The 15,499-nt window shown below is 44.3% G+C and overlaps 1 protein-coding gene across 1 annotated transcript; it reads left to right on the top strand.

The window, feature by feature from the left end:
* The first annotated feature begins 3,146 nt into the window (after positions 1–3,146).
* On the top strand, positions 3,147–13,944 carry OAT (ornithine aminotransferase). The gene is made up of 10 exons (XM_041415703.1): positions 3,147–3,272; positions 6,436–6,662; positions 7,149–7,373; positions 7,498–7,593; positions 8,163–8,290; positions 9,574–9,696; positions 10,346–10,474; positions 11,129–11,242; positions 12,014–12,158; positions 13,074–13,944. Exons 2-10 carry the CDS (start codon positions 6,464–6,466, stop codon positions 13,232–13,234), a joined length of 1,320 nt encoding a protein of 439 aa, XP_041271637.1. The 5' UTR covers positions 3,147–3,272; positions 6,436–6,463; the 3' UTR covers positions 13,235–13,944.
* Positions 13,945–15,499: the final 1,555 nt, after the last annotated feature.

The following is a 15,499-nucleotide window of genomic DNA, read 5'->3' as shown; positions in this document are numbered from 1 at the left end:
TGTCTATCCTGGCCTTGGACACTTCCAGGGACCCAGAGGCAGCCACAGCTTCTCTGGGCACCCTGTGTGCCAGGGCCTCACCACACCCATAGGGAGGAATTTCTTCCTAATATCCAATCCAGACCTTCTCTCTGACACTAGGAAGCCATTCCCTGTCACTCCAGGTCCTTGTCCAAAGTCTCTCTCCATCTTTCTTGTCAGGTCCCTTCAAGTACTGGAAGGCCTCAGGTCACCCCAACACTTCTCCTATCCAGACCTTCTCTCTGACACTAGGAAGCCATTCCCTGTCACTCCAGGTCCTTGTCCAAAGTCTCTCTCCATCTTTCTTGTCAGGTCCCTTCAAGTACTGGAAGGCCTCAGGTCATCCCAACACTTCTCCAGGCTGAACAACCCCAATTCTCTCAGCCTTTCCTCAGAGCAGAGCTACTCCATCCCTCTGATCAACTTGGTGGCCTCCTCTGGACTTGTTCCAGCAGGTTCTTGTCCTTCCCCTGCTGGGGACTCCAAAGCTGGACGCAGAACTCAAGGTGGGATCTCACCGGAGTGGAGTAGAGGGGCAGAATGAACTGGGACAACATGTAATACTCGAAGCAGAGAGGTCATTGCTTATTCTCAGCCTTAAAATGCTAGGCTTTTCACAAAAATCATAACTTCAACTAGAAATAAAGAGTTTCAATAGCTCCTAGACAATAAATGCCCCTGGACTTAAGGAACTGGGCACGGTACAACTGTGTATTCGTTCAGCAGTCATGACTCTGAAATGTATTTTGCAATTTAGCACCCAAGGCACAACCTTTTGGTGCTTCATGAACTCTTCTTTGGCAGCAGATGCAGGGCACTGTTTGCTGGCAGAATTGGGCTAGTAGGAGACACAAACATATTAGCAAATTGAGCCTTACTCTCTGTGTGTTTATAGAGCTCAACATCATCTGCTCTCCTCCCAGCCCTCACGGCATCAAGCTGACTGCACATTGGGAAAATTTTATCCGAGGGCGTTGTTCTCCAAAGGCATAAGCGGTGCTGCTCCCTGACATCCAAGGTTTGAGCAATTTGGTTAGAAGATATGACAAGGTTCAGGAATATTTTCGAATTGCTCGCTTTAGTGAGGGGAAGCTATGCAAATTCTCTGTGTGTCAACTAGGATATTGTGTTTTCTTTGTGAAAGAACTAAATTCTTTTCCTGCATTGGTAAATTTGTCAGGGCGATTTATGGACAAAGAGCAAGAGGCACTAAGAAGTAACCACTTCTAAGACTGAGGAGTTATTGGTTTGCCTTTTTTTTTTTTTTTTTTTTTTTGGGGGTTGTTTTTTTTTTTTTTTTTGTTGCTCTTCCTAATGAGGTGGATATGATAAAAAGTGAAATATTGTTTGTTTTCTTCTGTACTCTGCTCTTGTGAGATCCCACCTGGAGTGCTGGAGCAGGCCCAGAGGAGGGCACAGCAGTGATTACAGGGATGGAACACCTCTCCTAGGAGTAAAAGCTGAGAGAATTTGAATTGTTCAGCCTGGAAAAGAAAAGGCTCTGGGGAGACCTCAGAGCCCCTACCAGCACCTAAAGGAGCTCTAAGAGAGCTGGAGAGGTTCCTGGGACAAGGGCATGGAGTGACAGGGCACAGGGAATGGCTTCCCACTGCCAGAGGGCAGGGATGGATGGGATATTGGGAAGGAATTGTTCCCTGGGATGGTGGGGAAGCCCTGGCAAGGGGGTGTCCAGAGAAGCTGTGGCTGAATCCTTGGAAGTGTCCAAGGCCAGGTTGGACAGGGCTTGAAGCAACCATCCTGGGATAGTGGAAGGTCTCCCTGCCCATGGTAGCAGATGGAACTGGATGAGTTTTAAGGTCCTTTCCAACCCAAACCAGTCTATGATTTTTTTTGTTTTTTTTTTTTTTGCTAAAACCAGAATTTATTTATGAAACACACCTCACAGTTCCCCTTAAACGCCCAGATGTTCTGGTTACAAAATGCTCTCCAGTGTTATTCAGCCCGGGGAAAGGTCAGGGTTGCGTTGGCTCGGTCCAGCCTGCCCCTGCTCGCCTGCTGGCCCCAGCTCAAAGCTCCTGCTCGGAGCACACCGGGCCCTCCTGGACCTCACTCCCCCACGTTTTCTCCCTCTCTTCCAAGGCAGCAGAGCCTGAAGTTCGGGGTTCCATCAATGTCCTTCCATGAGGAGAAGGGCAGGGCATGGGGACAGTGGATGGACCGTGACAGACTGGGGAGGAGATTGGTGTGTGTAGGCAAAAACACCTGGCACAGGAGCTCCATGAGCAATTCCTTAGCAACCTCAGTGAATCCCCGGCTGTTATTCTGAATTATTTTCTGATAGCCATATATTAAAAGATTGGGAAAAAGCTCATGTTCATCTCTTGGGAAGGGAAAGGTCAGAGTTGAGCACACACAGAGTACTTGTCATCACATCCCTGGGGAACCTGCAGCCACCAGCCCAGACACCACCACCATCCCACACATTTCCCATTCCCAGGAACGTTTTCCCAATTCCTCTCAATTTTTTCGTCAGTGCTCGCCGTTTTCTACAGTGAGGACATAATTGCGGATGAGCGGCGACAGCGGCGGGAGGGCGCGGGGGCGGAGGAGTTCCGTGTGTGTGGGGGGATTCTGTGGCTACAAAGATTGCTCCCAAGGCTAGTTCGGCAGAGCGGAGACGAGCCGCCAGCCTGAGGGACGGGGATGCCGGTGTGAGGGATGGAGGAATGAGGTGAGGGAAGAGGGAACGGAGCCCTCGCTCTGAGGGCCGGGGTGCCGGTGTGAGGGATGGAGGAATGAGGCGAGGGAAGGAAGAACGCAGCCCTCGCTCTGAGGGCCGGGGTGCCGGTGTGAGGGATGGAGGAATGAGGTGAGGGAAGGAAGAACGCAGCCCTCGCTCTGAGGGCCGGGGTGCCGGTGTGAGGGATGGAGGAATGAGGCGAGGGAAGGAAGAACGCAGCCCTCGCTCTGAGGGCCGGGGTGCCGGTGTGAGGGCCGGGGACACCGCCCCTGAGGGCCGGGGGTGGGCAGGGCCCTGGCTCGCGCTCGCCCACCAATGGGGAGCCCCTGCGCCAAGGGGAGGTGTCGCAGCGCGGGGGCGGTGGCTGCCAATCAGCCCCGATAGCCAATCGGCAGGCGCAATTCTAATGACGTCAGCAGGGAGGGGCGGGGCGAGGCGCGGTGACAGTGGCCCGCGGCCGCACCCGGCTCTTATCCGCGGGCCCCGGCACCGGCAGCAGCTCCGGCACCTGCGGCCGCTCCGGCACCTCCAGCATCTCCAGCAGCACCAGGTACGGCCCGCCCGGCCCTCGGGGGCCATTTCTGCCTCTCTCCAGCCACAGTGGCCCGGTTCTGTCCCGCCGCAGCCGGCCCCGTCGGCAAGGCCCCGGGAGCGCTGTCACTGCGCGGGGAGCGGGGGAGGTGACAGTCCGTTCCCTCCTCTGTGCCTGTGTCAGCCCTGCTCCGCGATGTCACATCCCTGCCTCTGCACTGACTTGGACCGTGGCCTTGGCGGGGAGATGGCCAGCGAGATCTGGTATTTCACCGCTGGGTTTATTGCTTTTCCTTATTTTTTTTTTTAAATTCAGTTTCCTGGAGAAAAGAAGGTCCAGAGGGGGCTTTATCCTTTCTATAACTCCCTGACGGGACTGTAGCCAGGCAGGGATTGGGCTCTCCTCCCAGGTGACAAGTGACAGGACAAGAGTAAATGGGCTCTAGCTGTGCCAGAGGAGGTTCAGGTTGGACATCAGGAGGAAATTTTTCCTTGGAAGGGTGATTTGACATTGGAAGGGGCTGTCCAGAGACGTGGTGGCGTCCCCATCCCTGGAGGTATCCATGGAAGGGCTGGATGTGGCACTCTGGGATGGGGACAAAGTGGGCACTGGGCACAGCTGGGACTTGGTGATCTCAGAGGTATTTTCCAGCCTCGGTGATTCTGCAGTCCTTGGTGATCTCAGAGGTCTTTTCCAGCCTCAGTGATTCTGCAGTTCTTGTCTGCCAGCCTAGCTGTTCTGTCAGCTGTTCCTGGCAGAACCAGGCCACTGTCACTGCTCCTGTGGCGCTGGTGTGCACAGGCAGCTTGGCACGTGCACACTGATGTCCCCCTGCTTGTCCCCTTGAGTGTTCACCCCTTTGACTCAGCTGGGGGAGGCTGCAGTGTGGCACTGATTGCTCTCTGCTCTATCAGCGTGAACCTGAGTGTTTTCATGTGTTTGACAACACCCCCCGTTTACCTTGGGGTGTTTTTCAGTGTCAGGTTCATACAACCATTCAGTTCACCTGTCCAGTCTGGAGGCTCCTGTCTGGATAATCTTGCTCAATAGCTGAGCAAAGCTGTTCAAGTGTTTTACAGCTGTGTTTTGAGTGGTTTTCTGTTCTGATGCAAGACCTCTTCCAGTTGGTGTAATTTCCTGGCTTCTGATTCCTGTACTGTCTGCTCCAGTGCATGATCATATTTCTCACACTTGGTAATGAGTTTGATTTTATTTCATTTTGTTTGCTTGGGTTTTTCACCTTATTATGCCCCTCCTCTTTCCTGAAATTTCTGTTCACCTTGTCTTGCTCACCATCAACCCCAAATTTTCCCCCACCTTTTAACTCCAGATTCATCTGTATTTCTCAGCTTTACTCAGCTCTTCTCCATGTAATCTTCCACACTTGGCTAAAGTGATGTGGTCTCACTAGCACAGTATGCAGGGCAATTCCCTTCATGGAGGTAAAAGATATTTTTAAAAAAATGTGATTAATATTTTCCAATATGCAAGAACTAAAGCAAGAACCTCAGACTGGGGATTTGTGATCCTTCATGCAGGGAGGTAACTCTGATACAGGGCAGATAACAGTTTAACTTCTTTGTACTTTTCATTTCAGGAATGTCTGGAAAATCTCCAAAATCTAGAAGCTTGTGATAGGATTAGCTGCTCTGCCATGGAGGTGTGCCAGGGGCCAGGATGTAACAGACCAATTACATTTTAGGGGTTGAGGAGGTTGAAATTTTGAGTCATCAAAATTTTTTCTTGCACAGAGAAGTATTTGTCTTTTTTGTTTGCGAAATCCTTGAAAAATAATCTTGAAAAGTATTAACACAAAGGGCTAATCTTTAACAGCTGGAAACATGCCCAGTTGTGCAGCATGCATCTCTTGCTGGAATGGAGAATACTGACTCTTCCTGAACACTTGGATTTTGGTAGATGGAGAAAAGTCTTTTGGCTTTGGTTAGAAGTGAGGAGCAGAAATGTCATACCTGAGAAGTCTGCTGAAAGAAATGCCTCTCTGTTCCAGGCAGCACATCCAGGGTGTGGATTTTTTCCAAAATAAATTAGGGATAAATCCATAACTTACTACTTCTGTCTTCTGCAAGCAGCCTGAAATAACAGCACCCTTGTGTAAGCCATCCTTGCATCCTGCTGTTGGTTTTTAGGGTAGGTTTTGCAGTCTGCTTCTGTTGGGTGGTGCAGCAGTGTCCAGGCTGCTCAGCTCTTCACTCTGCTGTGGAGTGTGTCACAGGGAAGCTGCATTTGATAAGCAGAGCACTTGTTGTGATCTGTGATCCTGCTCTGGGGATTAAACCTGTTGCCAGTTTGTAAGTGTGATGTTCTGTGAGACCAGAAACCTGAGCTTTGGGAACTCTTGGCTCCCTGCTGTTCCCTGCTGTGGGAAGAGCTTCCTCAAACAGCTTTTCAAGTGCCAACTCATGTCCTCTTCTCTGGCAAGTATCTTTATATGCACTGAGGTGCAGGCACGGAGAAGAAATCAAAGTGCATTTTCCTCATGAAATCCTATCCTCAGGTTATCCCTAAGTGGTGAAACTACAAGGTTATGTATTCGGGGGAAATTGCTGGGAAAATACAGATGCTCTAATGATCATTAATATCTGACATATTCTTACTTTCTGTCTACTTTTTGGTCATAGAATCCCAGAATGGTTTGGGTTAGAAGGGACATTAAAGCTCATCCAGTGCCACTGTGACTACCATGGGCAGGGACACCTTCCACTGTCCCCATCCAGCCTGGCCTTGGACACTCCAGGGATAGCCAATCTCATGGAAGCTGTGACATGATTTGTCTGATGACAATCTGGTAGAAAATGGGCATTCCAATAGAACAAGAAAACTGATTAACTTAACTTTCTTACTGTAGTTTATATTAGTAAATGAGAATTTAAGGCACAGTGAAAAAGGAACATTTACAGGAAAAATGATGTAACTAACTCACAGACTTGCTGAGTCACAGAGTTTAGTTTTCTTTCTGTTTCTGTAAGTGCAGAGAATAGAAACAATGACTTGTTTGATGTTAATCCCACGTTAATTTATACTTCATATAAGCTTTCTTGGCTGAATTGCAAAATAGTTGAGGAACCTGTAATCCTGGCAGTAAAACCACTTCAATCATGTCAGACATTTCTTCTAAAGAGTTCTTAGTGCTAATTATTAACTTTATTCTTTTCCCCTCCAGATCTGCATCAGAATTCCTGAGGTCCATCATGCTTTCCAAGCTAACCCGCTCCCAGCACCTCGCTGTTCTGTGCCGAGGTCTTCATTCCTCACTGAGCTCTGCCACCTCAGTTGCTCCCAAAAAAACCCTTCAGAGGCCTCTCTCCTCGGATTTAATCTTTGAACGTGAGGCCAAATATGGTGCTCACAACTATCACCCACTGCCTGTTGCTCTGGAAAGAGGAAAAGGTATTTTATTTTGGTTTTTCCTGGAGGTTGTAGGTGTTGTGTGTCTGTGGAGGTGAATGAGAACATGGCAGAATGATTTTGACCTGATTGATTTCTGAGTCTTTGTTGGGGTTTTTTTGGGTGGGATTGAGATCACTGATGAAATAAAGTCAGCAAATTGTTGATTAGAGAGCTGGATCATTATGCATAATGGCACCTGAAAAAATTGTTGTGTCTCTAAAATTATTTAAAGGGTTGATAATTTCCAGAACAGCCCAGCAAGAAATTTTTAAAGCAACTTAATTTCTTCTGTTACCTTGTGTGGAGAGGTTTAATGTTAATATGAGCAGGAAAAGGTGCCTTGGAACCCTATCTAAGTCCTTGTGGGCTGTTCATATATTATCACATAATTTAAATTTACTCTGGTCTGTAATTATGCTTGAGGAGCATTTTTTGGTCTTGCATCTTCTTTTATTTTGTGTGCTGACCATTGGATTTTTTCCCCAGGTGTTTACGTGTGGGATGTTGAAGGTAGGAAGTATTTTGACTTTCTGAGTGCTTACAGTGCAGTCAACCAAGGCCACTGTCACCCAAAGATTGTGGATGCTCTGAAATCCCAGTCTGACAAACTGACCCTGACATCCAGAGCATTCTACAACGATGTCCTTGGGGAATATGAGGAGATGGTCACCAAAATGTTCAATTACAACAAAGTTCTTCCAATGAACACAGGTAAAGAAATATTTTGTTTCCATTTTAGTTCCTGTCTCTGATTCAATGGTTGTGTAACGTTCTCTGCTGCACTGATGGCCTGTTTGATGTGCAACACTGCTAATGGTGCTGCTTTTTGTTTTAGGAGTGGAAGCTGGAGAAACTGCCTGTAAACTGGCTCGGAAATGGGCCTACACTGTGAAAGGAATTCCAAAATACAAAGCTAAAATCATTTTTGCAGGTATGTTAAGTGTGTGTTATGAGTTGAGGACTTGAGGATCTGGACACTGGGTTACTGGGAGGCAGCCTGAAGTCACTGGGAAAGAAAGAACATCCAGTCCTCCATGCTCTTCTAATCTCTTAAAGTGCAGTACTCTTTGTTCCTGAGTTGTTCCTACATAACTTTTTTGTGGATTAATTCCTCAGATTGGTGCCACACCTCTCACAGATTGCACAATAGGGTTAAGGTGCCCCCTTGGCTTCACCTGCAGGGCTTTTGTCCTGCATTCTCCAGGTCTTCCAGAAATTGGCATTATCAGAGTTATTTTCAATTTTCCAGACTACTAACAAAACTTAAGGATATTATTTTTTATAGTTGTCAGGTCTTAAGAGTATAATTTTCTTTTGGTTTTTGATATAGCAACAGAGTGTACTTACAGCATCAATGCAAAATGCTAACAGTTAGGAGGGGGATGCTAATATCTTATTAGATAACCTTTAAAATGCATCACCAAGTGGAAAGTGTGACGTCCTTCAAAGTGTTCTGGCTCTTGGTCAGTTTTGTAACAATTTCCCCTTTTTTTTTTCCAGCTGGCAACTTCTGGGGCAGGACAATGTCTGCCATCTCCAGTTCTACTGACCCATCCAGCTATGATGGCTTTGGACCCTTCATGCCAGGATTTGAGCTGATCCCATACAATGATCTACCAGCTCTTGAGGTATTTGACAATTTTTTATTCTTTTATATGGAATCATTTTGCAATGTCTCTTTGGTAAATAACAAGGAAAACCAGAGGTTTATACTTTGAAACATGTGCCTTGGCATTAAGATATCTGTAAGTAGATGTATATAAGGAATTTGTTTGTTATAATTATGGATAGGAAATGTGGGTAAATTCTGCTTTGGTTTTGGTTTTCAGTTATGCTTTAGGATGTGAAAGAAAAATTACATGATCTGTTTAATTTCCCTGCCACTTGAAAACATCCCTGCCCATGGAAAGAAGTGGGATGGGATGAGCTTTAAGGTCCCTCCCCACCCAAACCATCCTGTGATTCTATGACTAGAATTCACTGCAGTTGCAAATAGTTATTTCCAATTTCACAGCACCCTTAAAACCATGCCAGGCTGCTGTTTCACTTTCACAAGCTGCTGAAATGCCAGTGATTCCCAGTATTTCCCTGTGTTTACTGAGGTTAATCCTGTCAAGTAGCTGGGGAGGTGTGACCTTGATTAGGTACCATTTCTGTGAGAAAAAATCTCTGTACCTGTTGAATCTGCTTCCTGCAAGTGAGTGGGCTTTGGAGATTGAGGGATTATAGGGCAGAGCTGCTTTTCTCCTTGGACTTGGGTTAGGGGACACAGAGATCTCTCAGTGGGCTACAGCTGCAGTGTGGAAAGGCTTGTTCAGCTCTGAACCTACATTCAGGCTGCCCGTGGTGAAAGGCCTGCAAGTATTTAATGCCTTCATTAGAGCTGAATTCATTCTGCTCATGGGGCAAAGCTGAGAAAAGCTGTACTAAATTCTTGCTGGGAATCATTAGATCTCTTGTGCCTTGTGGACTTCTAAACCTTTTTGAACTTGATAGTGCAGAATGTACCTGTGGACTTTGCTTTAAGGTGAAATTGTCTGGAGGGGCTCAATTCCTTTTTTGGTTGAGGGAAGAGTTGAGCAATTGTTTGTATTGTATGGGGCAATATGAAACTGAAGGTATTTCTGAGGTGATTTATGAACTGATCTGCTAGACTGCTTGTCTGGGTTTGCAGTTTGCAAGGTTTGTACTTCCCAAGCCAGCACCGCAGCTGATTTCACACTGCCAACAGTGACACAGCATTGGAACTGAAATGGCACTCAGAGAGAGCTGCCTGACAGGAATGCTGCTCTCATCCTTTGAGGAAGAACACCAGGGCTAGTATCAGGTTCTGCTACATGTATTTTCTGTGTATGACCTGAGTAAAAGCTTTTTCTTTTTGTCTCTCCTCTCCCTGTGCCCAATGTTGCAGCGGGCCCTTCAAGACCCCAACGTGGCAGCTTTCATGGTGGAGCCAATTCAAGGGGAAGCAGGTGTGATTGTTCCTGACAAAGGCTATCTCACAGGAGTGAGGGACCTCTGCACAAAACACAATGTGAGAATTCACTGCAACATCAGACATTAAACACTTAACACTACACACTGTGTTTACTGTAAGGTCACCCTGCTATGTAAGGTGTACAACTTTATATGCAATTTAATAATTTCCTTTTCTTTCAGTGGAATAATGCAGGGATACCTCTGTGTTTCTTGGTAATATCTCACTAAAAAGTACTTCTTAGCAGTGCACATTTTTCACTAGTTCTTACTATTGTCACTGATTTAAGTTTCTAATTAATATTCTTCAACTGGATTTATTTTAGATTCATTTAACTTCTAAATTCTTTTCCACATTATAATTTTCCAATTACCATGGCCATCCAAGACCTTTGTTGCTGATGTGCATAACTGCTACCAAGAATTGGTAACAATAATGGGACACAGAATGAAACACTGAGGAAATTGGTTTTCAGTGATCTCTGATTTAAAAATCAGTGGTCTCTCTGTTCCAACAGAATTCAGATTCCTAATTAGTAAGTGCTACTCATAATTGTTTTCATATCTTCAAAGAAAGACATTGACATATTATTAATAAAGTTGTCTTCATTATTGCTGTGATACCTCAAAAAATTGTAATAGAATTGGGTTAGGAATGACAGCAAAAGTAATTCCCTGTTCTGTTTGGATTTTTCTTCTCTTTAAAGGTTCTGTTTATTGCTGATGAAATACAGACTGGTTTAGCCAGAACAGGGAAAATGCTGGCTGTTGACCATGAAAATGTGAGACCTGATATAATTCTTCTTGGAAAGGCCCTTTCTGGTGGCTTATACCCTGTGAGTACTAAAGAAATACCAATAATTTAAAGTAAGATAAAATTACTCAAACATTCGTTGAATAATCTTTTTTTTCCCCCTTAGTCATCAACACTGAAAATCTGCCAGTTGGAAGAACAATAAATCTGATGTTTGTTGTACTTGGAAATTGTTGTTTGCAAGGCTAACTATGATTTATGACCAGACAGTCCAACTTGAGAGAGACATAATAAAATAATGGAATACCAAATACTACCTTTATAGCTGAACAACTGGCATTATTTCATTTGTCTGGCATGCCTGCATGGCTGATTTTATCCTCTTGGAGTGACTTAAATTCCCGCTGATTAGGCTGGAAATTACAATGCCTTGAACTATTTTGGCCAACTGACAGGATTTCTGAGTTGTTAAACCAAGTATTGAAGCTTAAACTCTTGAAATAATATTCAGTTTGGAGAAATTCCCTCAGCTGTGATTGAAAGTTGTGTTACCACTGTAGCTAAGTGTATTTAACGGATTAATTATGGGATTGTCAGACCCGCTGTTCTGCTGGGAATGTAAATGTAATTTATCACCATAGGCTGAACATTTCCTGAGCTCTGAGGGAAGGTTTGCTTTAGATATATTAAAGTTTCCTTTTGTTACTATGTGAGTTTCCTGTCCTTCCCATTTCAGGTCTCAGCAGTGCTGTGTGATGATGAAGTTATGCTGACCATTAAACCTGGTGAACACGGATCCACATATGGAGGAAATCCATTAGCTTGCCGTGTGGCAATAGCAGCACTGGAGGTTTGTGTGTGGGGCTGGAGATCTGGAATCCAAATTAAAAAGGGTCTCATGGTCTCTGCTTAAATAAACGGTATTATTTTTCATGCTATGAGTAGAAATCTAGCTTTAAATAACTATGGAAAATTGGTAGTGGCTATCTGTAGATCATAAAACAAATTTTAAAGTTTTTATTGGAAATGTGTCTCACTTCCTGTGTTCTTATGATCTTAATGTCTTAAATGTCAAAATAAGATTCATCTAGAGGAAGTTTCAAGGCAATTATGTAAATTTGATCAAATACCTTAATTAATTTCATGAAGACATTTTGAAATTGGCTTATTTTACTATATCAGCAGAAACTGCTGCTCTGTGAGCTGGAGAACAGGTACGGATCTCAAACAGAAACTACAATGTCCTGTCCAGAAGGTGCAATTCAATTATTTTGTGGTTGCTTAATTGACTGCATTGATGCAGGTCACAGAAAAACTCATCACTACCCAGTACTCAGACTTGGGCAGATTCAGAGCCCTCAGAGATTTACTGTTTACTTGCAAATAACAGCAAACAAAGAGCACTTAATTTAGAATAAAAATTTCAAAGACATTATTGTTTCTTGTAGACATGAATGAGTAAAGGCTCAATACCTGCTGGGACTTGCAGCCTGTGCAGGGACACTGTGGCTGCAACAGCTTTTGTGAATCAGCAGGTTCAGTGTCATTTTCCATCCTTCCCCATGGTAAACAGAACAAATGCAGTGCCCTTCAGCTGATTGTACATCTGACTTCTCTTTAGGTAATTGAAGAAGAAAATCTGGCAAAAAATGCAGAAATAATGGGTAATCTGCTAAGAAGTGAGCTCATGAAGACTCCATCTAATATTGTAACTGCAGTAAGAGGAAAAGGACTCTTAAATGCAATTGTAATTCGGGAAACCAAAGGTGAGGAAATAAAATCAACTCCACAAACAGCATGGGGAAGTATTTTTCAACTTAAATTGTAGGTAGGGGATGGCATGTAGACATGATGTTTGTGTTCAGAACATGGCTACAGTACTGTAGTATCACTGAAATTTTATTTAAGTTACTGTGTGCTGTTAAAAATAGGGTTTTTTAACTAAAAAAAGCTGAACAATTGTTTTTAAATTACTTAAACTCTTATGATTTCATAATGTTCAAATCTCTTGGTGACTCTGTCTCCCAACAAATACCTTTGTCTCTCCTCTTTGGAAAAAAACTGTCTACAGCTGGAACACCAGTTCCTGCCAGATTCCCAGTTCCTCCCAGGGGAGCATGGGCTGGGATTAGTTGTTTTCAGAAAAGTTAGACGAGGACAATGAATACAGAAGGGTACAAAGAAGAAAAAAATTAATGATGGAGAATAAGTTTGTAGGGAGAAATTATATCAGAATAATATTGAATTATATCAGAAATCTGAATACCAAGGTACTTGATCAAGGGATAAAGTGCTGCAGGAAGGTGGTGTCATTTTCCACAATGATGCACTGAAAGCCAGATTACATAATCTTGTCTGAAGTCCTGTCCACTTGTTCCTTTACCTCCTCCTCACATGCTTCCCCTTTTAAAATGTATTTTAAAGTCTAACTGAGTGCCAGACAAGCACCGAGCTGTGGAGGAGCAGAACTCAGTGTGCTGAGGCAAAGGACATCTCTGGAGCAGTGTCACAGTGCAGATTCCAGAGGGTGACCTCTCCTTTGTGAACACCCCGCACCACCCCTCTGCCAGCTGGCAAACAGCCCCACGTGCTGCAGGTGTGACACCTCCTGTGCTGTGCTGGGAACGTCCTCGATGTCCTGCTGATGTTCTCCCTCCCTCTCTCTCTCCCTCCCGTTGCAGACTACGATGCCTGGAAGGTGTGTCTGCGGCTCCGCGACAACGGGCTCCTGGCCAAGCCCACGCACGGCGACATCATCCGCCTGGCCCCGCCCCTCGTCATCAAGGAGGATGAGATCAGAGAGTGCATCGAAATCATCCACAAGACCATCCTGTCCTTCTGAAAGCATGGCTCTTACAGCCTGGCTGCTGGCTGGTCCAAGGGGGTGTGTTGAAATGTGTGTGATGAAGGCCTGCTCTTGAAGCAAGCATCTCTCATTCCTTTTATCTAAGAGGACTTGACTATGAAAACATAGCTTCTATCTTTAAATTATAATGGCTCTGTAGAAAATACAGAATGATTTTAAAGACTTTCCAGTCTTGAAATACTTGGAAATAAAGTTCTGTATGTACTGAACAGCAAAGATGGAATATTTGAGGGGAGATACGTATAGAAATCTGCTCAATTGTTATAAGTCTTGGCCAAAGTTTAAAGTGTGATTTACATATATATGTTAGGTTGCCTTGCACTCTCATATCACTCTCCAAAACATGGCATTTGGCTATTTTTGCCTCTCAGCAAGATGTCTGTAGGATGGAAGCACTTATCATTGTGGGTGAATTTCTGTTTTTCACGTGCAGCTTGAAAAAAAATTCTAATGCTGAAGGTTTGACAAACTGGGTGTTATGCTGGTGGACTTGAGAAGCATCGAGCTGTGTTCTGTGTGTACAATATTTTGATTGTATGACAAGAGATGCTGTTTTCAAGCCTGGTCTCAGTGTTTGGCTTTGCAATCTTGTAAAATAAATCTGAACATTTAGATCTGTTTTTACTGTTACAAAACTTTCTATCATCTGGATGTTTATATTAAAACACATTTTGCATTAAAAAAAATACATTGATGTGCAATGAAAATACTCTGAGTCTTCAAAAAGAGCAAACCTCATAAAAACTTGGGAGTTTAAAATTTTTCTTAGCTGGTTTTAGCTGAACTAAACCCTGATTAATCACGCAGTGCACAATGTCCCCTTTGCTGAGCACAGGGGTTAAATACAGCCACATGCTCATACTGTGAAGGCATAAATAATCCTTTGGGATTTGGAAGGCACCTTAGTTCATGGCAGTGACCCAGTGGGGTGACAGAACATTTTCCCTTCCTTGCCTTGGGTGATGTGTGGGTGAAGTAAGACTGAGTTTGATGTTTCTGAAAGCTTATGGGCAAGGAGGGAAATACCTGACAGAAAGCACGAGGTAAACAGCACTTGCTGGAGACCTTTCAGAGCCCCAACAGGTAAGGCTCCAAAACACTTGGCAGCACAAAAGTTGACTTTTTTTAGAGTTGCAAGGCTGGCAAGGATGAAGGACATGCTGAGGTCTGTTCCCTGCTCCAGCTCTGCCACTGTTTGCCTAAGTGCCAAAAGGGGCTGTAGGGTAGAAGGTTCCAGTCTGTGTTTTGGTGCTTCCCTGTCCTCATTCTCAGCAATATTCCTGCCACGTCTGTCACGCTGCCACTGTGCCCCTCAGGCCACAGAGCATTATAATTTCTTTCTGTGCCACAGCCATCCATGTACCTAAAATTTGTGGTTGTTCTTGTTTCAGTTCTTACTCCTTTTCTGGTTAAAATTCTTTTTTTTCCTCAAGAGGTGCCAATTTCTACAGCCCTTGTTGTTCTGCAATTCCCTGCTCCCCCATTCCCTCACTAAAGCTGGGAATTACCAGTCAGCTTCACCTGATTTGGGTGCTGTCCTGTAGTTCATGCCCAGAATTGTGGAGGATTTTTTTTTGTTGTTGTTGAAGCTGTTTTGAAGAACAGCTTTGAAGCTGTTCCCCCTCAGTTTTTTATTTGTGTAATAAACAAGAACTGTATGTAAAACTCTGTGACATGCTTCACTCATTTGTATTCGCTGAGAATATTTCTCTGTCTGCTGATGATCAGTTTGAGCTCAGATTTTACCCAACCCATTTTCTGATTGCAGTTTTAATAGGCCAAGACTTTTCAGAACTTGAGAAGTTTTTGTTTAGCACAGCATTGTTGAATTTCTGAGCTTTTGTCTTTTAGTTGCTTCATGAGTCCAATTTTTTTGCAACTTTATGAAAATCAGAGTATGTGTAGCCTTTCCCAAGACAAGTCATCCTAAATTGCCCTTATTTAATGATGGGGTAATTGAGTTTTCTGTTTTAACCTGAAAGCTCTTTGGCCCTCTTAAGTAATCAAGGTCCAGGGTGTGTGTCTGGAACCAGAGCTAGAGCAGACAGAGGGTTTTAATGGTTTGGTTTATTACAGTTCAATGCCAGAACAAGTACAAAATTACATGTATTATTTCAGAAGTGAAGACACATACACGACGACTCTTCCAAGACACTAAGCCTGTCACCAGCTAACCTTCACTTCAGAAATAATAAAAACCATGTTGGCAGCTGTTTGTGAGTTAGGAGGTGGAGCTGGATG

The sequence above is a fragment of the Onychostruthus taczanowskii genome, unplaced genomic scaffold (genome assembly GCF_017590055.1).
Source record: "Onychostruthus taczanowskii isolate IOZ18803 unplaced genomic scaffold, ASM1759005v1 scaffold5, whole genome shotgun sequence".
Lineage (NCBI taxonomy): Eukaryota > Metazoa > Chordata > Aves > Passeriformes > Passeridae > Onychostruthus > Onychostruthus taczanowskii.
Note: the sequence above shows the minus strand (reverse complement) of the source record. Positions and strands in the feature narration are given on the sequence as shown.